The sequence below is a fragment of the Aspergillus nidulans genome, chromosome I (genome assembly GCF_000011425.1).
Source record: "Aspergillus nidulans FGSC A4 chromosome I".
Lineage (NCBI taxonomy): Eukaryota > Fungi > Ascomycota > Eurotiomycetes > Eurotiales > Aspergillaceae > Aspergillus > Aspergillus nidulans.
In genome coordinates this window covers 1,717,665-1,740,575 of record NC_066257.1, presented here as the reverse complement: position 1 = coordinate 1,740,575, position 22,911 = coordinate 1,717,665, and the positions used below count along the sequence as shown (strand labels likewise).

The 22,911-nt window shown below is 50.8% G+C and overlaps 8 protein-coding genes across 8 annotated transcripts, besides 1 other annotated feature; 2 read left to right on the top strand and 6 right to left on the bottom strand.

Moving 5' to 3' along the window:
- Positions 1 to 22,911: part of a sequence feature (contig 1.101 1..209568(-1)) that runs on past both edges of the window.
- On the top strand, positions 79 to 1,222 carry ANIA_05938 (CIA30 family protein; the record flags this gene model as incomplete). Its single annotated transcript, XM_658450.1, has 5 exons — positions 79 to 144; positions 239 to 741; positions 772 to 929; positions 968 to 1,051; positions 1,215 to 1,222. 5 exons carry the CDS (start codon positions 79 to 81, stop codon positions 1,220 to 1,222), a joined length of 819 nt encoding a protein of 272 aa, XP_663542.1.
- Positions 1,905 to 3,751, bottom strand: ANIA_05939 (bifunctional metallophosphatase/5'-nucleotidase; the record flags this gene model as incomplete). Its single annotated transcript, XM_658451.1, has 2 exons — positions 1,905 to 3,532; positions 3,631 to 3,751. 2 exons carry the CDS (start codon positions 3,749 to 3,751, stop codon positions 1,905 to 1,907), a joined length of 1,749 nt encoding a protein of 582 aa, XP_663543.1.
- ANIA_05940 (GFA family protein) lies at positions 6,516 to 7,094 on the bottom strand (the record flags this gene model as incomplete). Its single annotated transcript, XM_658452.1, has 3 exons — positions 6,516 to 6,715; positions 6,793 to 6,955; positions 7,029 to 7,094. The coding sequence occupies 3 exons, from the start codon at positions 7,092 to 7,094 to the stop codon at positions 6,516 to 6,518; spliced, it is 429 nt and encodes a 142-aa protein (XP_663544.1).
- Positions 9,285 to 9,586, top strand: ANIA_11495 (uncharacterized protein; the record flags this gene model as incomplete). The annotated part of the gene is made up of 2 exons (XM_050612417.1): positions 9,285 to 9,421; positions 9,475 to 9,586. The coding sequence occupies 2 exons, from the start codon at positions 9,285 to 9,287 to the stop codon at positions 9,584 to 9,586; spliced, it is 249 nt and encodes an 82-aa protein (XP_050467044.1).
- On the bottom strand, positions 10,328 to 12,306 carry ANIA_05941 (uncharacterized protein; the record flags this gene model as incomplete). Its single annotated transcript, XM_658453.1, has 4 exons — positions 10,328 to 10,351; positions 10,748 to 10,849; positions 10,927 to 11,076; positions 11,161 to 12,306. The coding sequence occupies 4 exons, from the start codon at positions 12,304 to 12,306 to the stop codon at positions 10,328 to 10,330; spliced, it is 1,422 nt and encodes a 473-aa protein (XP_663545.1).
- Positions 13,736 to 14,950, bottom strand: ANIA_05942 (protein pcrA). The gene is made up of 2 exons (XM_658454.2): positions 14,247 to 14,950; positions 13,736 to 14,175 (listed from the first exon to the last, which is right to left on the bottom strand). The coding sequence occupies exons 1-2, from the start codon at positions 14,462 to 14,464 to the stop codon at positions 13,923 to 13,925; spliced, it is 471 nt and encodes a 156-aa protein (XP_663546.1). The 5' UTR covers positions 14,465 to 14,950; the 3' UTR covers positions 13,736 to 13,922.
- On the bottom strand, positions 15,742 to 17,563 carry ANIA_05943 (uncharacterized protein). The gene is made up of 7 exons (XM_050612410.1): positions 17,507 to 17,563; positions 17,289 to 17,454; positions 17,179 to 17,231; positions 16,863 to 17,082; positions 16,759 to 16,809; positions 16,568 to 16,699; positions 15,742 to 16,464 (listed from the first exon to the last, which is right to left on the bottom strand). The coding sequence occupies exons 1-7, from the start codon at positions 17,531 to 17,533 to the stop codon at positions 15,989 to 15,991; spliced, it is 1,125 nt and encodes a 374-aa protein (XP_050467043.1). The 5' UTR covers positions 17,534 to 17,563; the 3' UTR covers positions 15,742 to 15,988.
- On the bottom strand, positions 20,543 to 22,345 carry ANIA_05944 (uncharacterized protein; the record flags this gene model as incomplete). The annotated part of the gene is made up of 3 exons (XM_658456.1): positions 20,543 to 20,552; positions 20,669 to 21,695; positions 21,772 to 22,345. 3 exons carry the CDS (start codon positions 22,343 to 22,345, stop codon positions 20,543 to 20,545), a joined length of 1,611 nt encoding a protein of 536 aa, XP_663548.1.

The window sequence follows — 22,911 nt, the reverse complement described above, 5'->3', positions numbered from 1 at the left end:
TATAGCAAAGCGCCGTATATAGAGTGGATCATCGACGTCATTCCTCAACTGCCCGATCAATTTGTGCCAATTGGCAAAATGACCCCAGAGCATTTCTGCTTCTCTTTTCTTGATTCTATAACTGTAAAAGGCTTCACAACCGAGGTATAATGGTTGAGTCACGGAAATACCTCTTCGGGGGTCCTCAGTATGCCTGGCCCCAATCCATCAATCATCCTCTTCTATACAACTCAATCAGCTAACCACCACCACAAGAAGCCCCTGGCTCTCAGCAGACTGGACGTCCACCGACGACCGCGTCCGTGGCGGTTCCTCGCACTCCTATTTAATTCCATCGCACGACGGGAAAACCGCGACATTTAACGGTCATCTCGACACCCGCACCCTCGGCGGTGCCGGCTTCGCATCGCAGCGGACCACCGGAGACCGAAGCTGGGATCTATCCTCATACTCGGGGGTGGAATTGGATATTGACACTGCGAACTCGGACACGAAACTGTACACGCTCATCGTGAAGGATGAGAAGGGGCTTCTCCCGCCTAGAGACGACGGACGCGAGCGGAGCGGGTTGAGCTGGGAGGCGGATTTCAGGCCTGGTTATAACAAGGGCAAAGTGGCTTTCAAATGGGAGGATTTCAGGCCGACGTATAGAGGAAAAGAAGTGCATGACGTCGAGCCGTTGGACTGCAAGGCTATTAAGAGGTTCAGTATTATGATGCGAAGGTTCGTGTTTTTTGGTGAGTAAGTGCTGGGATACTGACTCTTGAGTAGTTTCTTCGGTGAGCAGGAGGGCGACTTTACTCTTTCTATCGTATCTATAGCTGCTTGGAAGGATAGCAGGGAGGACAACCTGGGGCTGGAGAAAGAAGAGGGTGCTATTATTGTGGAGTCCAAAGAGGCGCCTGACTATGGCAGCTGGAGAGTCTACGGTGACGATTCATCACCAGCCTGCTGCGTGATTCTATAGAATTCAAAATATCTCTGCTCTCAGATGCCTGGGTACTTGATGTACCAACATATGGAATCCAGATGGGCTGTGGGATACAGAAGGGTAAGTAGGGTATGAGGGTTCTTGGGGACCCAAGGTTATCCTACCTACACCAGGGTAGATTTCTAAACGTTCTGAATCTGCAAGGCTGTAATAGGCTTGAAGTTGACAGACTCCGGGGCCTCAAATGAAAATCATGAATGATGAACTTAAGCTGTATATACAGAACGATGAATTATGTTGTACATATTTGTCGTTCAGCCGAAAGGTATATATCGTGTCAGCACCAGGTAACGTATCTGGTGGTATAAGCAGTCACAATATATAGTAGGCAATCAACAGCATTATGGCAAGAGGTTTAGTTTCAATAATGGAAGTCAATTGTTCATCTTACTGCTGCATTTGCCTTTCCATGGTATTCATGACACTATGCAAGGCATGGCCAGGACTGTTGGATTTCAAAAAGGTCTTTGGTTCTCTCTGGGACCTGGCGAAGCTAGTAGTTTTAGTCTTGGAAATATTTATGCCTCTTGGCGATACAACTCGGAAAACGACAATTTTGTTTCCTGAGACGGAAGGAATTCTCATCAGCCCGTGTCATGGAAACCACATATACCTCCTCCCTGTCAGCATACTCTTCTGGCTGAGTTCTGGCACTCAGCGTCTTGTTCGAAACCTTGCTCAACCCCGCTGCTGCTTATTTGATGGTTCTAGTAATGTAGAATGACTGTGTTCATATGATGAATCACCATGCTTGCTTAAGAATGATTCGTTATGACATGGGTGTTCCTCTTTTATTAAAACAGACTTACATGGGTTGCATGCGTTACATCGATATAACGTTTGTATGGACTATTTGGCAGGGTAAGAGCACTGAAGGGCATACCTAGCTCACATACCGGATGGTTATGCTGGGCTACATCGCCATTATCGCCACAGCAATACCAGCAAGAGCGGTCCAGGCCGGAACAGCCAGCATGCCAGCTGCGTCAGAAGGTCCATCCACCTCGTCGTTCTGGCTCTCATCCGCATTCTCGCCCTGGCCGTCATTCTCGACCACTCGCTCCTCAAGCTCGGGTGAGAGCGGCGTCCGCGCGACGATGTACTGCGTCAACACCTCATCCTGCGTATCCAGCGTGATGAAATCGTCCGTAGCGACAAAGATGCTGTCTCCACCGCCGGCCAAGAAGTCCAGGGTCACGACGCGGTAGTCACGCTCGTCGTCGATGGCCTCTCCCTGAATAGTTACATTGACGAGCCTGTCGCCCGGCTCGTTATCGGGATTGAACTCGATTCGCACACCGCGTGAGACCTGAAACCACGACGTAATCTCGTCTCCGTTAAATTGGTTGACGTACGAGACCGCACCCTCGAGGATCTTGCGGAGATCCGCACCGGAGAATTCGAGTTCGACAATCGCGTTGCCAAAGGGGAATGCCGTGAGCACTTCGCCGCGGGTGATGGGACCCTCATTGATCTCAGCGCGCACGCCCCCGGAATTGATCAGGGCCAAGGCCGGCTCGTCGTCGGTGCCCTCGGTCTGGTTGTAGCGGTACTCATACATCGCATCTGCCATGACCTGGCCTAGCAGACAGTCGCCCTCCTGGCACGTCTCCTGCACGAGCACCGCGTCCGTCTCGCCGAGCACTTCGGCGGCAAAGTCGGCGAACGCCTCGGCCCATCCCTGAATCTTCGTGTCGAGCTCCTCGTCCAAGCTGGTGCTGTTATCCATGTGGATGGGTGCGCCGTGGTACGCGAGCGCGTGGCCGTCGTCATCGAAGGTCAGGTCGATGGCCCCGAGGTACTCGCCCCAGCGGTAGGCGGTAACGATGAAGACCTCATGACCGTTCAGATCTTCGACGATGGTTGGATAGTCACCCTTGGCGTCTTCCATATCGCCCAGAAGAGTGTGTGAGTGGCCACCGATAATCAAGCTGATTCCCTCCGTCTTGGCGGCGAGGTCCTGGTCCTCCTCGTAGCCGAGGTGAGAGAGCAGGATGATGCGGTTGACCTCCGTCTCATTGCGGATCTGCCAGACGGCCTTCTGGACCTCGGCGACGGGGTCAAGGAAGGTGGTCGTGTTTCCGACACTGGAGATGCCGGGCGTCGTCGTCGTTGTAGCACCAATGACAGCGATCTCGTGCTCCTCGAAGATGTGGTAGTTCTTGATCGTCTCGTTGAGCGACTCGACCTCGCTCTTGACGTTGCACGAGACGATCGGGAAGGTCAGGTTGAGCAGGAATTGGCCGAGCGCCTCGTCGCCACCATCCCACTCGTGGTTACCCAGCGTCATGGCGTCGAATTTGAGCTCGTTAAGTGTCTCGGCGATCTTCTCGCCCCCGTAGTAGGTGTAGAAGAGCGTGCCCTGGAACTCGTCGCCCGCGTTCAGCCACAGGTTATCGGGGTACTGCTCGCGCAGCTCGGTGACCTTGGTCTTGATGCGCGCATAGCCACCGTAGCAGCCTTTTTCTGGATCGTCGCAGCTTGTGCCCGAGGAGGCGAACTGGTCCAGGTGCGCGTGGACATCGTTGACGTGGAAAAACGCTATGCTGGTCAGCTCGGCGTACTACGGGAAAGACAGCGCCATAGCGCCATCACAGTGCCTTCAAAGAGGCAACATTAGCAAACATGGCATTACTTACACACGTTGTAGTGGCCCTCATCGTCGACAAAGCGCTTGGCCAGACGTTTGCTGTAGAGGTAGTCGTCGGCAAGGACGGTGCCAGCTGCCGCAAGGGCGGCCAGCGACAGCGAGGACTTCATTTTTAGCGAGAGGACCTGCAGCCCGGCCTAGTTGGGGAGGATGTGCCATGTAGTACATTTATATATTTATATATAAATGTGTTTAATTTTGTATTGATGACAGGACGGAGGGCGACATGCCAGCCACCGTGAACTTGGCTTGGCAAGGTCTTGGCCCAGATACGAGATACACGTGGGGATGGCGATTGGCCAACACAGCGAAGCGGAGGAGGCCGAATGCAACCTTCAACTGATTGTAAGACTCTGTGAACGGAGCACGGGCAATCTAAAGTTGGAGCAGGTCTCTTGGCAGCTAGCCTGTCCGCCAATAGAGGTTGTCCTTTGTGCAGGAACTGGCAGCTGCCGAGGGACAGTCCTTACTGTAGCCCTGGAGCAGAATTGTAGAAAATTGCCCTATTGCAGCATGCCTGACTACATTATCTGAGGCTCTCAATGGTGGATCTGGATATTCAATTTACTGTGCTCATTGAGCATTCCATATCCCTTTCAGAGTTGCGGTCTGACTGTGTATACCCTGATTTTTAGACACCATGAATACAGACCAAACGATCCATTTCGAAATCCACCTCTCTAAGGATTTTTATCTAGAACTAGTTTGAACGGGAAACAAAAATAGCATATTTCCAACTCATCTGAGCCTACCAAGCCTCCAAGGGGGATCCTAATCATTATCATCTAGTCGACGATTGCACCGCCCAACTTAGTCTTTTTATACCGGTACATGATATCGGTATATAAACCACAAGGATTTCGAATTCTGGGAGTGAAGAGATAGCATTTGCAGAGCGGGTACGATAAATATGGGTAATTTGTTGCTATGAACCGTTCGCGGAATATCATGGATCAAATCTATGGCCGTTAATACGTCTCTTTTTCAATAAAATCAGCAGAAGGTATCAGGTGCTATTAGCGTAGTAGAGTACATCTCAATATCTTGTTGATGAGTTTGGGCAGAAGAGGCCGGTGCTAGCGACGTCGAGGTAGGGCACCAGAAAGCAGCCCTATTCGAGACCATATGACCAACTAAGACAGGGCTGTCATTTCCTCCACCTCCACGCAGCAGATTTCTGACCGGTCTGTATACGCGCTTGTAATAACACGTGGAATGAATCTCTTCTAGCATTGACAGCCAGTGTCAGTGAGTTCAATCCGTTACCGAACTAGAAGCTTCGATATACCGCAAGACAGCTGTGCAGTTAAGGCCGGTAGTCTCACCTTCTGGTAGATCATTTATCAGGGATCAGGAGGAGTACAAGCGCTCAGCACTGAGAACGTGCTAGATTGATTTTTAATCCTAATGGCAGTTTGTAGTCATCTATACAAGTGTCCTCGCCTTACCCGCCACACATACAAAGACACCTAAATTCCATGAGTGCCTGAACAGAACGGTCAGGACAGCATCGTGAGAAAATGGGATACATGATGGCGCATTGCCTCAGAAATATACGTATTGCGTGTTTCTCTGTTCAGTATGATTGTGGGCCCAGCCTGTATACTGAGAGTATCAACTTCGGAATCTGCGATTTGAGAGTGACTTGATGAAGATATATTTATATCGCCGATAGAGATCCTACCATTCGGAGACGCAGGGAGTTACTATCAATCTCTCGAATGTGGGACTAGAAAGGTGCATCAAGCGCGAATAGCCCATGTCTCTGATACTATTCCTTTCGTTGGATCCTTACCGGTCGTTTTGTCTATCTGCTTTTCCTTAGGAGACTATGCGTTCCGCGAAGCTCGCAAAAGTCCAACCCTCACGCACTCACAAAGCCCACTGAATTTAAATACTACAATGGAACGGTTGCTACCTTGACTTGAGACTCCAAAGCTGAGAACCAAAAACCAAGCGAGAGCCCTTCGGAACAGTTTCTCCATACAGAAAATAGAGGAGCCGGAGCCCGGAGCCATCAAATTGTCGAGGGAGTCACTGCACTGTTGGAATGGAAGAATTAGAAGGCTGTACGTGAGAAGCCTGCTGCTCTAGGAGCGCAACGTCCCAGTCTATCCCCATGGTCTCCATTGAGAGCTTAGTACAGCTGCTGCCACAACTCACAACGGTTGCTGAACCCTTCATATTCGATGTTGAGTCTGAAGAGCATCATTCATGGCTCATAATCGTGGTCTATCACTTTAACAAAAATATTCGACCATTACGGTAAGCCCTAAACTCCTAAGATACTACCGATGCCGACAACCGCCAGAGAGCAGTCTCACCTTTGGTGCGAGAAGTTCGGCTCAAACATACCAGGCTGGATAGTGCTACTCACTTTTATTCTTCTAGCCAAACGCAAAACAACGAATTGTTCTCTTTCAAAGGCATGGGCTCTGTGGCCGGGATCGCTGGTCCTGGCGAAATGCCTAGTATGATGGACAAGACCAGAAACAAAAACACAAAAAAGAAATCGCGGAGGACCTCTGGTACCTGTGGCCGTGTGGCTGCCGTATAAGTCCGGGAAACCTCCTTAAACTACAGAGAAATTAGCTTGAGTAAAGTCTATAGCTTTTCGAAGTGGCTTGCTTGAACGGTTGGTGTTGAGTCAGTCCCGAATCTAAACAAATATACGCCTTTCTCTCCAATCCAAAATGTATATTGCAACGCAGCAGACATACTCGTATCACCTGTTACTTCGGAGAATGATTTTTGTATCGATTACTTTATTGGCCTTTATTCAGCCTAGCAATCCCAATCTCAATCCCAATCTCAATCTCAACCTCAGTCTCAACCTCAACCCTCATCTACGCCGTAAGAGGAACAAACAGCTTACTAAGGCAAAGGCACCATCCCAACAAACTGCTCCGCCCCCTCAATCGGACACAGCCAGCTCACCCGTCCATCAACATACAGCTCCGCCTTGGGCTTCACCTGATTGAACAGGCTCAGGTTATCAAAAATTCCCGCCCGTACGATCATGCTCTCGCCTTGACTCCCATCGGGATTGACACGGAGGCCGTAGAGGGGAGTGCCTGCACATCATCATATCGTTAGATCATCCTATCATCAGCATAACGGGATAAACCGGATCGAAACGGCAAGGACGCACCACACTCATCGCAGAAATGGTTCTTGACTGTATTCCCGCTGTCGGCGCGTTTGGTGACTACTTTCGGAGACCCAGTGATCTTGACGTCGGCGTTCCTGAACACGAAACTGTAGGTAAACAGGGAACCGCTGTTCTTGCGGCAGTCGCTGCAGTAGCAGAGGCCCTATGCAATCGAGTCTCCGTCAGGTTCCGGCTATTAGGGGTGGAAGGGGGGGTTACGTAGGGGGAATCCTGACCGATGTAATTGGCGAGTTGGTGAACTCGAGCTGGATTTTCCCGCAAAAGCAGCTTCCGACGGGCATGGTGGCTGTTGTTGTCATTGAGTTTTATTGAAATTGTAAGAGAAGAGTAGCTCTGGGTGGCATGGGATCTATATAAGACGGCTGAGAGGAGAGTGCTCAGCTCGGAGTTTATGTACTCCGGCCTCAAGCTGATGAGAATCTAAGTCGATACTACTCTATACGGCCACAGTTCGGTTGAGGCTGGAACATGAGTCATTGTCTGCAAAGCTAGATCTAGATGTTGAGTATATTAAGAAGGATCTACTGTTAGCTTGGCGGTGCAAGCCTTCTGCGGGGCAGTTCCTAGCTTGTGAATGCTGACAAGCTTCTGGTTTCTGATTTATAACAGCTTACTCAGACTATACTCTAAGTTAGTTACATGCGTGTTCTTAGTCACGAGCCTCGGCCGGGAGAGATTATCTTTAAACGATAATATACTACTGTAAGGACAGAGAGGTAGCAAGGCTCACTTAATGCTGGCCTGGCTCGTGCTCGTAAAACTGAACCTTCGAATCTGAAATCTCTTCTTATCGACCGTAGGCAGTACTAGGAATTGCCAGTGAGGAGGAAAACAGACTGGTATAAGCTAACCTTTCCTTGTTGCCTTGTGCGCCCTCATACTCTTAGCCTCAAATGCTAGTCAATCCTAAGTCCTTCACGAAACTTTCTGCGTGGTTACTCGCACATCGCTTGCGCACGGGTTCGGGCTGGTGGTAGGCACCATGTCAGACTTAGAGAAGGACTGTTGCTACTGTCGCTGTCACTCCACCGGAGCCATTGAGACAATGTTGTGAGACGATTTGCTATTCCCATCAACATTCTGTATTCCACTCAAGTCTCGGGAGACTAAACTAGAAGCAGCATGAGCCTTCTAAAGGAAGACCTTGACGACGTCAAGTAATGACCTGATCTGCTGGGCGCATTTCGGTCTCTCAGGGGTGTCATATGCTAAAGCCCTACTGCCCGGAAAGACCTGTTTTACGGCCCATTAACCAACATACAGTGGTGATTGCTCCACTATACAACCGATATGGTATCTGTTAGTATGAAACTGCAATTGCTTGAACATATTTATATGGTTTTAGTCTTATGCGCTTACTGAGAGCAGAAGCTAGAAGTAGCTAAATGTGGATCATACTGTGGAAAGGACTGGAAAGACCTCTGAAGACTCAAAAGAGGCATTATATTACCGGTAACGAGAGAAGAACAACTAATATGTTGTTATGGTGATTCCTTCCGTTAATTCGTGTCTGATCACGTATAATACCTGGTTCGAAGCTGTTGTTTCACCGGGACTCCCATGAGGCGATGGCAACCAGCTCTGAGATGTCGAGTAAACCCACTTCAAATACAGTCGGCATAACCAATGGCCAGCGTTACTGGCAGATTACTTCCAGAGTACCTCCAATACCCACATTTGCTCCTTGTTGAGTCTGGCTGGGATCCATCACCTGTGATTTTGATAGCCACGTATACGGTCTGGAATAGCCTTCAGTCAGCCCTTAGATGTTGCAATCAAATTTCCTGCCCCGTCAGATACTTTCAGCTTGATCTCAAACTGATAAGACTTATGAAGGCGAGTTGTTTAGGTTGACGATGGTATAACCATCGCTTGCCAATAAGTCTGGCCGCGCGACACGAAAACAAATACAGCGCAGACACCGCATCAGCAACATCTACACGCTAAAATCCCTGCGAGACCATTTTCTTCCCATAGCCGCCTATAGCCGCCTAAGACCAAAACAATTCGTCTGTGCTCGTGCCCAGTTGTTCCGTCCAGGAGATGCCGTCATGGTGCGATAACGTCATGGCCCACTGACCTGTCCCGAACCAGGAGCGATCCGCTATACCAGAACGGGCCCGGTTGAGGGAACCTCGTCATTCGAGTCGAGTGGAAACAGTCTGAATATATAAATTTACTCTTTGTCAACCGCAACTCGCTGAAACAAAACCCCTTTGAGAAGGTTGAGTGGGCGGCCGAGAATCTACCATTGCGGCCTGAGTCACCCGATGAAGAAGCATCAATCACAACCCAAGTCTTTTGATCCACTCTCGAGCCAGGGACTTCGATAGTCGCCGTTCCTGTGTCTAGTTCATTCCAGTCCAGTTAGTTCGTACGTCGCTGTCTAGACCAATACCAACTTCATCACGCCAATAGCTTCACTGCCACCCTGAGCCACCCACGGCAGCTTCGACAACTGCCTCAGCATCATGCCTGGGCTCTCCAAGCTCAAGAAGCGTCTTGCTGCAATCAAGGAGGAATGGGGTCCCCTAATGGCCGCCAAAGAGGAGGGTGATGAGGAGTACAATTTCCCGGCTGGAGGTGGGCCTAGGCCTGGTCAGAACAGGTAGGCCTTCTTTCTCGTTGTCATGGCATGTCTCTAGCTGATCTTGAGCGCAGTTCGAACCAAACGCCCTCACAGAAGGAGAAACAGCCCGAGTCTACCGATTCGGATGGGCGAACGAGTGAACGAGCGCGACGTAGCCCAGATCTTGATGCTATAGCCGAATAGTGATCGAAGAGCTAATAGTTATCTGTGCTCTACTCGATTGGATTTTGTCCTGTTGTTGAACCTCCCCTTTCTGCTTAACTCTGCTTCGACTCTTAGTCCTGTATACTACCAAGTTTCTTTTCCTCTGTCTCGATCCTCGCTCTTCCATCATGTCGTATTTCAAGCCGTTTCGTTCTTCAGTACTGTTTGTGAATCCTTGTTTAAACTCCTTGTTTGTCAGCATTCCAACTCATTTCGCAAGGTATCACCACGAGGCTCTAGCTGAGATGATCGGCGAGCGAGTGATCTTCAATCTATTTTCTTCTTGGAGACTAGCATACTGTATATCTTCTATACCCTTCATATACTGTGGATACCCAGCTTCATCTCTACTCGCAATGATCTTCAAATACGTCGTACGGTTATCTGACCAGTAACCACTGTTTCTGTCACATCGTCGTCGCGGATGGCAGGCCTACACTAACGAACTGGAGTAAGCAATATACCTAATAATGGCCAGCAACTCCAGGTTATTGTTTCATACCGATAAGGACATTTAATCTTACTGAGCACCTATTATAGGGCCCTGATGGGTGCTCTTGAACTCTGCGTAGAGTGCATTTATTTAGGATACATCTGAATACCCTGAGTTCAGGCCGCTATCTCAGGTTGAGTTTTTTTACCTTGTGCATGTGCCACACCTGGCAAGCCCGCTACCGGGTAGCTAACGTAAGGTCACCAAAAAGTTACCTGCCGAAAATATTAGGGACCGATGTTGTAACCGAACTATGTTACTGGAGTAAGCGTGGAATTTGACAAGAAGGGGCTGAAGTTATATGCGTCAATGGTGGCCTGGAGTATTGTCCGTAGTGATAGAAAAGGAACGTGTCTCAGAGCTGGATTGGTTAGGGAAGAATACCTGTTCTTGGCATAGTCCAGCGGCAGAACGTATCTTGCAGCTATTTGCGAAGTAGCTGTTGGTGTTGGACTTCGGCATGGTCATGAGAAGTCCAACTACGGTCGCTATGGACGAGTCGCTGCACCGAATGCACAAGACAAACTTGCCTTTCTGCCCAGCTGACATCTTCTGGACATAGAGCCAGGTTACGCTCTCTGCGCATCCTTCTTGGAGAATACACCTCCAGCCGACAGCCAATAATGCACATAGCTTAGGGTACTGACCTCGAGCAGCTTCCGCGAGATGCCACCATCGCGGAAACGCACTTGATGCGTGCGCCACAGCCAAAACTCTCTTTGGTTTGGCAGGATCTTGCTGTCGCCCTCCTGTTAAGCAATACTAGAAGTGTCTTTCATTGATGTCGGCTTCATATCATCCCGCCGGAGTCATGATAAGGACTAACCAAACGGTTCCTGCTGAGACTGATACATCGGCATGACTGAGTATATGTACGTGTTTTTGTGAGCTGCGTGAGGTTACCGATTGGGTTTGCACCGCACATAGCAATATGACCTTTGAAGAGGGCATATATGCCTGGTACGGTGAGTCCGGCCTCCGCAAAAGTATTATGGTGCCTTCGAGCTTCTGAAAGTGTGCTAGGAAGTTGTCCCACGACGTTGGCAGGCTCTCAGACTACGAATGCGGAACGACTGTTTTCATCCTGAGCATCGGCAAATAGAGCCGCTGCAATGCGCCCGTGAACATTCGCATCATAGATCAACCCCGGATAGTCCCACAACGTCCCATCCAAAGCCCGCGCACCCGTCCATTCCTGAAATGTCGCGTAATCCTCTGCATCAAATGGCCCTGTTTTTGGCTCATTGATATACACCAGCTCCGGCTGAAACTGAAGGACTGATGTGGACCGAGCGGCAGTTTGCATGGTAACCATCAGTTTTCCCAGAAAGCTCTGCTCCCAGTTTCCTCGGTCAACATGCTGGGTAACCATCCTGCTCTCCCAAAAGTCCCACGGATGTGTAATTTCTAGAGGACCATCGCCTTGAAGGATGAGCACACGTTGCAGATGGCTAAATGTCTTTGCAAAGTCTAGTGACTGTACTGCTCGATCGGTATACAGAGACTCCATCTTGGAAGGACAAGTGAAAGCCAGATGCGTGAGATTTGAGCTCTGCCGCAGCGTCTCCACCAACAGGTGGTCAAAGGCTGGGTTGCACAAGGCCAGACGACGGAGCCGCGGCCACATAAGCGTCACTCCTAACGACCAGGCAGAGATGTCCAAGCGGTTAAGCCAGGTGTGCCTGTAAGGTGCAGTGCCGAGACCATCTCGCAAATAGCAGAACTCCTCTACGGCCTCAAGGCGCAAAATCGCGCCGTACACGACATTCTGAGCCCTACGATTTTCGGTATCGTTGAAAATCAGATGCCGCAGTGGCAGATCAATAATGAGGCAGCGGACGTTGGTGCTGAAGAGGGATAAAAGGCTGTCGATTTGTCGGTCTGTTGAGTTTAGGCTGATGGTTACTGGTGAGGGGAAGGCGAGGAATAGGGACCTCGCCCGCGTTCCTTTGTCTACACCCGCAGGGCCGTAGCGGCCGAACCTGTACAGTTGGCTCTGGTTGAGGACATTTTCAATTCGCTTGCCAGAGTTCAGGTAGAGACAGTGAGTGAAGAGGAGCTCGCGGGCCAGAGGATAGGTTAGCTTGCAGGTGAGGCTGAGGCTGAGGAGAGTGCGGGTGACAATGTGGCCAGGAGGCAGGATGCGTGACTTGAACGGAATGAGGGCCTCTATGACAAGCAGGATCAATTCGGGAGGGAGTTGCATTATGCCTCTGATCGTGGGTAGGAATATTGACGAAAGGTTAGGAGTTCATACAGAGTAGACACACAGATGGCGCTAGTCCTGATTTGACTATCACATGACCAGTCTAGGGTACTGAGAGGAAATTATCCTAGTATGATATCATTCCTAAATGTATATAGTGGGATTGATAGATACATACCCATATGGAAAGTCAGTTCAACAGGAAATTGCTAACACTGTCTTTCCACCGACTGAATAGTGTCGTTATACGGAGTCTAAGCTAGCCCAATGCCCTTCTGGCTAAAGCCATGATCAACCGAACGTCAGTGGATGCGTTAGTGTCCTCTATGCTTGAGCATTATCTCTCAATAATTCACTACATACTCAAACGGTCTTTATTTGAAGAACATGATCGTGTCTAAGCTCGGCGACCCCTCAACATCGGCCTCAGTAGCCAGCCAAAAATATCTCATAGAGAATTCTCAAAGAGGGTGCAAGCGCGCACATCGTCTCTTCGAATGCCAGCAACGTCACCGAAGCCACCGACACTCTACAGGAAGAGCACCCTTCTGCAAAATTTACCGACCATGTCTTGGGAATTAGTGGTGATCATGCAGAGCAAAACCTCATCAAGCTTTTTGACCACATTTTTCTCGCAGAGGACGGCTTGCTCACTATCAAACTACTGAGTATCGATATCTCCTCCATTCATCAAACCGGAAATCTGCTCTGTTATCCCTATTTTTCAAGCAAAGCTAGGCTCTTCGAACTTCCAGGCACATAATACCGGATAAAAGCTGTCACTTATCCCTACAACTGCAGTAATGCCGATAGCCGATACTGAACTAGACACTCAAACGCGTATATGACTGCTCTGGATGGGGCTATAAAGAACCTTGCACCAGTTTTTACCAGTTTTTAAACTGTCAGGGACCAGTATTGTCAGTGCCTGAACGCAGCGAACTCGTCGTGGGGCTAGCCGGGTTGTTCGAGGATGTAGACGACATTCGTTGACGGGCAAGGTTAGCACAGTGCATGAAATTGCAGAGGCGTATCTTTATCATCCAATGGAAGATCTGACTGCGGTGGCCTTTGTGCCAGGACAAAATCAACGTCTGCTTTGTTGATCAGTCTACCTGGAATTTGGATGGTGGCTTCGCTGAGAAAGCTGGTCCATAAAAACTAGAATCACGATACTGGAAGAGCTATCAGCTGCCACGAATAATAAAATGAGAGACAACACTTCTTTCCGAATGGAACCCTCTAAAGTGGTTTCTAAGTGATTCCAAAGGTATATCCTTGCTCTGCCATGACGGAAGTATACTAACAAGGCCACTCTTGTACTACCTAACCTTGATTCGCCCCTGATAGGTAGACAAGTAACCTCGTAGCGGTCATTTCTTCATGCAAGATTGACTGTAATTGCAATGTGATGAAGGAAGAAAATGCTGCATATGAAAACGGTATATCTCATGCAAAAAAATTAGTCTACTGATAACATCTCTAAATAAAGCCCCCTACCTGCCGTCCCTGCAATGCAAATGCTACAGTCTGAATGAATACATCCGCCATACATTATTCCCATACCCTATTCGTCTCCCACAATCCTCCAACCAATCAGTCCTTGATGTCATAACTTAAGCCTCCCTCTCCCGCAGGAAGAACCACCCTCCGTTCCTAGTCGAACACTCCACATCAATATTCCCAATTTCTCCCTCATACGGCTCACATCTGTACTTGGGGCCAAACTCAATGGACCCCTCGCCCTGCCCGGCTGGCCCGTCTACGACGACAGTCCAGTGCTGCGGATCCGGTGCGCCGTTCGGCAACCAGAAGGAATAGTTGGTGTCCTCGCAGACCTCAGGTGCAACGTAGGTGGCGCCGTCGATCCTGTTTCGAATCAGTATGGCTCTAGCTAAGTTGTAGGGCTTGCGGGGGAAAGAGTGAGGGGGTGGAGTTACCAGGCACTGTGGCAGGTAGTGGAACCCAGTGCGGCTCCGTAGGGATCGCGCGAAGTCACTTTGATGGTGAGATCCCAGGTGTTGCTTTCTTTCAGGTGGTAGAGCTTGACGTCATCGATGCTGAAGGGGAAGGGAGAGGGAGAGCTGGCTGATTCGGTAGCGGGAGCAGCAAAGGCGGCGCCAGCAAGGGCAAGCAGGGTAGCGATGGTGGTCTTCATGATGAAGGCGTCTATGTTGGAGATACTATATTGGTTAAGCGAATGTTCTTGATTTAGTGTATGCTGAGTATCGTTCTCCTCTACCAGGAGATCTGGGAATATTTATATCCCTTCGGTGGCAGTTGTACAGAAAGGCCACCATATGATGATGACGGTGATGATGATGATGATGATGCTGCAGATGCAGATGCAGACGCAGATGCAGGTGCTTGATCGTACGCCTTGAGTAGCATGTCTCACACCTCGTATTCACCGTCGTCGCCATCAAGGACTCAGCCCACTTCCACACCTTGCGTGGCGATAGTCACACAGTGTGAAGGTGGCTCTGTACCACTCTAAGGCTGCAATCCAGGCGAAGGCGTGTCACAAAGATAGATGGATTCGAGACATACCGAGGGGTAAGCATTACAAAGCACAAGTGGCCAACAGTCAGTTTAGGGCTGGAGTGAGACATCGCCAAGCCGCAGCTGGCACAAGCATAGCTGCTACTGGGTGATTTTTTTTGGACAGGCTTATTTGATGAGGATACATTGGCCGTGCCCTTATAAGGATTCTTACTCCAGAACGAATCATATGACATTCCTGCGTCAAAAAATAGATCGTTGGACTGTGAGATCACGGATCTTTCCGTGCAGGGGCCTCCCTGGTCCTTCAGGAGCATCGTGAGACAGATGCGTCCTATCATCCATGCAACCTGGACGGTCTCTGCTCTGGTAGGTACCTCCATCGGTCATTAATGGGTGCGAAGGGAGGTGGCGTAATGTGCTCGAGGCCATAGGCTATTCCTAGACTGCATCATCGCGAGCTCCTGCTGACAGCGAGCCCTGCAATCTGTGGTGTGCGAAGCCAACTATTTCCTTAGCGTGCATCTCTACGCCTGCATTCTACTTGTCGCTCGTTTTGCTAATAATAGCCTAGACAGGAGTAGGGTTTTGCTCGTCATGGGTTCAACACATCCGGTGCTGCACTCGGCAAGATGGCTGCCTATTGAACAGGATCAGCTCAGCTCAGCTCCTATGCATGGCCGCCACTAAAAGTCTAATAGTAGAATCAAACCGTCACTCGATAGTATTGGTCTGTGTTTTTTTAGTGTCTGAGTGAAGTCCATCCCCGGCCTCCGACCTTCCTCTATACGGTTATGGATTGGCCGTTCTAGCCCCGGCCATCGCTTGCAGGGCAGAATAAAAACCACTCTTTACTACGCCTAGCTGGCCAAGTTGATGCATTTCATGCCAGCTAATGGTGATTTTTAGTCCATCATCCGTCGTCCTTCAAAATATAATCAGATATGTGATATGTAGTTTAAGCCGCCACCACAAAGCAAGCGACCCTCTAGGTTGGTAGGGTATATACACGGGGTCCCAGGAGGGTAAGCTAGAATAAGTATACTCCCAAGTGGGTCTGTTAGGACTTTGAAGCACAAAGGAAAGAAAAGAAATGAATGAAAAATCGCCCTCGGCGATCAGTCAGGCTGTCCATGGGATCCCTGCCGAGCCAACAGTGAACTGAATCAAGCGCAGGCAGCTACCGCGCATGCAGACTCTGTCCATCCTCATGGACGAAATATTCGTGGCGCACTGCAATTCCAGGGCCCATATTGACCGGCTTCTCGACCAGCTCGTCCTCGCTCTCATGTCTTGAGAATTCAGTCTCATGATCCCGCTCATCTTGACTTCCCAGACGAGTCCCACTGCGGGCTCCAAATGTACCGCTCAGGCCCGGCGTGCTGATGACGGTTTGGCTTCGCGAGAGCGAGACACTGACAGTCGTCCTGTGCTTGCTGTTCACATTGGCGCTGTTGCTGTGGAGACCTCCCGAGCTAGAAAGCTCATAACCCCGCCGCTTGTTGGAGCTGTAGGTGCCGGTGCGGGAGTGCGAGCCAAAGACGAGCGTCCGGAGGACGGGGAGACAGGAGGCAATGATGGCGATGGCAGTTTCAATCATGGACACGGTGCAGGTGATCATCTGTTCATTGCGGTGGGAATAGATTGCTCTTATGACTGTGCCGAATAAGTGTGTGTTAGTCTACGCCCAGTCGGCCCGTCGATATAGGGTTAGGGGTAGAAGGAGTTGAATGGAGGGTTAGAGAACGGGGTAACGTACTGCTTGTGATAACGACAAGACCGCCGAGCAGGAAGACAGAAATCACACCCCATTTCTGTCTCGAGGGCATCTTTAACCGTGCGACTTGCGAAATTGGTAGGCAGATAATGAAGACGTCGGAGAAGATGTTGACTAGCAGTCGAGGTGAGGTTAGTATAAGCCCATGACATACCATATCAGAGAGTTCGTACAGAGGATCGTGAGCCAGTAATTGACTGTCGTCGGTTTCTCAGGGCACGCCACTAATGCACAGTTAGAACCTTTTTATCTGGCTTTACAAGGGGAAAGGACATACGAGTCGGATCCGTCAGTCCCTTCCATTGGCGGTTCGGCGGATAGCATTTGAGAACGATATCGAGAAACAAGACCAGCCATGTTGCGCCGAGCACGGCAAGCGTGATGTTATAGATTGTTTGGTACTTTGTACGATCGGCAAGCCGCTTGTAGAAGATCACCATGCTGGCCTTGATCAGCCAAAGCGAGGTGACATAGAGAGTGGATCCGGGGATGATCATCTGCAGCAGGGCCGTTCTTAGTCTCTTTCTTTTTTTGTTTTTTATTTTATTTTTTTTTTTCTTTTCTCAGCGGTAATGAAGTTCCTGCAGTGTTACCTTCATCATTCTGATCGCATTCTCGGTGCTGGCATGGGCCATGTCGGACATTCCTGTGCCAATGTTAACGCCTGCGCAGTGAATCTCTAGAGGGAAAGGTGTAAGCCCACCCTGATTAAACATGTAATGCTGGATCGCCAGATCTCCTATTAGACACAAGGCGGCCAGGGCGACGAATACATCATCGATGTAGAGGCGCTTGAGCAACCGCCATCGGACTGCGAGACGGGCGACCAGGAAGACGCAAGCGACGACGGTACAGACATACCAGGCCACCTGCACGCGACTTTAATTGGAGTGACTTCGACAAGGAGGAGAAGAAGCGTACCACTTGGCCAGTATCCGGACGCGCCATGCTACTTGTAGGCACAATCAGAGCACTGATAAATCGAGCATGATGGCCAGCAGCACCGGCAGCCGCAGGCAAGCAGGCAGGCAGGCAGGGTTATAACTCGCGGTCTGTCGTTCAGTGTTTGGCCAGCCAGAACAAGACGAGAGTGGTCGATGATGACCAGTACCAGTGGCAAAGAGCGATTATTCGTTAGACTTCAACCAAGGAACTCAATTATGGGGAGACGCAGTTGTGCCTGGGTCGGATGGAGCCCCAGCCATTGAAGGAGGGGAGAACCCCAATCATGAGCTGGGCTGCTGCCCTATTTACACGAGGGTCCTATTTCCTTTAGCAGAGTAAAGACGGCTACGTCGTCGAGCTGTTCTTTTCAACGAGACAATTCACACTGGAGTAACTATACTGCAGTCCGTTGTGGTCGTCTACCGCAGATATGATGTACTGAATCCTTTCCACCCCTCTGGCCAGAAAGCTGATACAGAGGTGCACGCAAAAACATCCCGCATGAACCAAGATCGTGTAATTGAAATAGAATGGACCCCGAGACAAAACCTGGCAGGGAATAGAGTTGATTTCCACGGAGTCTTTATCCAGATCTTCATATTCTCCGAGCCCATGGGCCCGGCTGGTTTGAGACCATACTCGCGTAGCCCTAGCGCAGCAGGCCAAGCATTCTTTTTCGTCTTCGTCTTGCTGAGCCCACGGGAGATCGAATTATTTTGACTTCGATCGATGCGATCATGCGCATCCATCGGTTATTAGATCCACGCTAAGAAACCACATATATGTGGGTCGGTCGACCCAAATTCCAGCCTAGCCTGCTGGCTGCTGAAGCTCCTGTTGGCCGTCTGGCAAAACCTCGGGGCCCATCCAACGTTGGCCCCCACCGCTAGGACACTTAGGGCAGTCGCTACGTCTGCTTGGGAAGTTACGGGGTACAGTTAGGGCTGTGGAGAGGCCTGAAACAGCAGTAATCACGACGGATGGGGCCATTCAATAGCTTCGGTCTCTACTACGGAGTACTCCGTAGGTCCAAGGTTCCGGCCCTTCCGAGGTCCATATAATCTCGAAATCCAAACTCTGATTTTCCTGCACGGCTAGTTGGTGGCTTCGGTTGGCTGCGGTGGGCTGAGGCTTCTGTTTTGATGCGACCCAGGTCCACAATGAGTGAAAGCGAGAGAGAGAGAGAGAGAGAGGGAGAGACGGAATGTGCGTGCGCGCACATGTTTGAGGGAGATCGTAAGAGAGTCCTGTGTCCAATTTAAGAGTGGTCCGTGGCGCAATTTCTTATTGCTTCACGAGAGCATAAGGTACAAGCTAAGCAGCTAGGCGCTATACGGACGTCCACTGCCGGTGCCGTATTCCGCGTATACGGGCTCGTTCCTGCATGCGCCACGGGCTTATGGCAGCGACACCGTATAGCGCAGGCAGGCTGAACAGGGATTCTGATCCTGCGAAAGTATAACTTTGAGAGAATTTATTCTGAAACTTTAGGTGAAGTGGGCAGGAAATGTAATTCAGGCCAATTGGTCAACAGTGCTGTGGGTTTGACTATGGATGCACGCCCGAGATGCGCTCAACAGCTACGCAAAGCGAATCATTGAACGAGTCTCATATTCCGTATCTTTGAGGTATGAAACATTGATATTGTTTTGACTAGCCCGTAAACGAGCTACGGTAGCTTTGCGACCCAGCCTGGGTCCGTATCTGGTCTCTCGAAGTCTGATATTGGCGCTGCCACCGTCGGCCACAGAAGAATAATAATAGCAGCTATGTTCGTCCAAACCTTCCCTTCAGGATACAAAACCCGATTCTCTGACTCGCTTCGACAACCTTCTCCTCGAGGGAGGATTTGTGGCGCTGGAAACTATTGAATCGCCGAGGTTCGAGGTTGGGCGAGTCATGGTCTTTTTACGTAGGCAGAGCTGGAGTTAGGTAACAAGATACAATGTCGGCGTTAGAATGTGACTTGGGTGCCGGCGCTATGGTAGTATATCAATACAAGTGTTCAATGGTCTAGGCCCCGTCATGCTTCGCAGGATCATCTACTCCTGGATCTTGCAGGTAGTGTCTCAGCTGGCTGGCCTTGGCCATACTCACAAGTCGCGCCACTAACAGCTCAGCCCACTTGGTACACCGAGCTTAGTCTGGCTGCCTTGTACCTCGGCTATCGGAGTCAAAGATCGGAAAATCTTGACACTGCTCAACTGCGTATTCTTCTCATTCGGGATTGATTGCATCTCGGCTTTCGCGGGGGGGGGGGGGGGGGGGGGCCGGTTAGGCCTGCCTGGTGGGTATTTATGTCTGAACTTTGACATGCCGTTCCACACTAGTTGCCGCTTTGAAAGCAATAGAGGCAGAGCTCCTGGTCAGGACGGGCGCATAGAAGCGTTTGCAAACGACTTCGCATGCGGCTAAGGCGGCGGTAGGCTACGGTACCATACCTAGGTATAGGCAGTTCAGGGATGATGCAGACACAGGTTGACGAGCCTGTCATAATGCTAAAAATCCAACGCCAACTATATAGGATAGTGGCTTCTCTCTTCTTCTGGTCGAACCATAAAGAACTGCCGAGGAACAATTTAAGTCTCGAATAAGGGTTACGGCCCGCTGGTGAACCGCCGTGCCAGGCCGCCTGGCCGAGGAGTCGGTGAATCATGGAGCCAAGGTCTCTTGATTCAATAAACTCAGAAGATTGAGTTGTTTGAACACTTAGCTACAGGAGAAGAGCGATGGCTCGATAGAAATTGGGATTGCTAATGGCGAAGTCAGTGGGTATCTGGTTAAAGGTTATTTCAGTATAGATACTTGCATACTCGTCATGTACTCTGCTTGAACATCTGGCGAATGCGTACGGTAGATCGCTATGTTAGAGCACATTAGCACTGGACTGTATCTGTCTGCCGTGTGGTGATCTTGTACAGAGAGTGAGAAGAATGAAGAGACGGGAGAAAGGAGTATGTGGTAAGTTTATTGCATACAAGGTGAGGGGCAATGGGGAACGCCAAGTTGTTCTCATGAGGCTCTATATTAGGATACAGGTAACTAGGGCAACAGTAGTCTATAGAACATTTGAATACAAGTCCAAAAAAGGAGTTTAAGCCTTCCCCTCTGCGGCCAGCCATTGCGATGCGAACTCACGAACTAGCCGCCAGCTCGACCGGGTTCAGCACATGCGGATAGTTGGGGTAGTTTGGCTTATACGTCTTCTGGCAGCGACTGTTGTACTCGCCAGTGGTGCTCTTGACAACCGCCTCCTCGCTACCAGGAACACCCAGTCTGGCCAGCGGCCCATCGACTGGCGTCGCACGTTCCCACCCAGGTCCGGAAGCGGGATTTTTAATCCATGCCACGAACCAGTCATTCATGTAGTCAGCTAGAGCCTGCTCGGCGTCCGTGACGCCGGAGATCGACTCAAAGCACTCGTTACCGCCGTGGAAGAACGGCACTTCGCTGCCGTGCGAGGGGCCCAGCCCCGGGATGGGGAGGACGTTGTCGTACTGCCCGAACCACCGGTAGATCCACGTTGGCTGAGCGGCGGCGCGAAGATCGAGGAGGTAGTCTGTTGCGCAGAAGAAGCGGGCGTCACCGTAGGAGGCGCCGCTCATGGCGGCGACGGAAGCATAATCGGCAGGGTCGTAAGCAGACAGAAGCTCATCCGCAGGGACAAAGGCAAGGTCTGCGTCAAAGGTGCCGATCCAGCTGCTGAAGTTGGTGTTTTCGCTGCCGTAAACGTAGCCAAAGATCGCGCCCTCTCGGTCGGAGTTGCCAACGATCAGGGGGAGCGAGGTCGGATACTGGCCCGCCGCGAAGCGGTCCGCATAGCTGGAAAATCGGGTGATGTTGTCGACGATGGGAGAGAACCAGGTGTTGGAGGTGGAGTTGAAGTAGGAGGTCTGGAAGGCGTAGGTGTCGACGGCGCGAAGGCAGTCGAGGGTGTAGTCGTCGGCGGTGCAGGAGAGGGCGACGCCTGCGTCGAGCATGTCCTGGACGACCTTCTTGAGGCCGACGCCGGACGGGGTGATGGCCGGGCCGGACTGGGCGTTGGCGGACATCTCGATGGCGCCGGCGAGGAAGGTCGAGGGGTGGTTCCAGAGATAGTGGTCAACGTGCACGCCGCCGGAAGAGTGGCCGCCCAGGACTATGTGCGATTTGTTTCCACCAAAGGCTGCAGGTCGTGTTAGAAGTTAAACCTTAGCAAACGTGGAGGTAAACAAGTATCAGGAGAAGACTAGATCTCGTACCTTCAATGTTGTCGTAGACCCATTGCAGCGCCAGCTCGACGTCCATGATGCCAAAGTTCTGGCTCTGCCCCTCCAGTTCGGGCGCATTCGGCGAGGCGTACAAACTTTCGCGGTAGTTGAAGTTGACATAGATGACATCCTTGCGCGCGAAGTTGTAGCCCTGCCACTGGGCATTACTGCTGCCTCCAGTAACCATCGCACCGCCATAGATGTAGACAAACACGGGCAGTTCCTGGTTACCGCTTGCAGCATGCGGGGTCCAGATGTTCAGGCTCAGGCAGTCCTCGCTCTGCGCCGTAATGGCCGTGCCAGACATCGCCTGCGCGCACGACGGGCCGTACGCGGTCGCGTCGAAGCTTCCGCCGGGGAACGAGGTCAGCGGGACAGGCGCCTTCCAGCGGTTCTGGCCGGCAGTCGACTCAGCAAAGGGTATGCCCAGGTAGACGTTGGTGTCGTTCTGGGTGAAGCCCTTGACCTTGCCCTGGTTCAGCTGGATGGTTGGCGTGCAGGCGCATGCCTGAGCAGCGCCCAGCAGAGCCGCCGTCACGCTGAAGGTGCCGCGGATGAAGCCCATGGTGACTGGCACAGACTGACGATCTGCGGGGAGGGAAGAGGTAGCAGGGCAGGGGCTGGCGATGAGGGGAGAGGCAGATGATAAAGAGGGGCACTGGAGATCGAGATCTAGTATTTATACCGGTTGCAGTAAGGATCTGTAGTACCGGGTCTTCTTCGGGGTAGTAGGCGAACCGTAAGTGCGACCTGCAGCTTCTAGATCGAATCCATGGAACGAGTCTATATTAACCAATCACATTTGCAGTTTCCTGCAGCTGGTGGGGAGAGTCTCTGTATTACCACGTGGCGCAGATACAACAAGAAACTTACCATACCGCTATATACCATTTACGAGTCAGGCTCCCACTGCTAGCGCTCGAGGCTGCAGCTCGTCTGCAGCTCGCCAAGAAGCAAGTTTGGGACTGCTTGGTGTCTCGTCTTCACGAAAATTCAGCAGCTGTCAGAATGGGCAGTTAACTGCCATTCTGCAGAAGGAAACCCGCTGCAGTCGCCCCCGAGAATACAAAGAACTGGAGTAGAGAAAGAACACATCATTAAGGGACAAGAGCTCACGCTACCAAGAAGCAA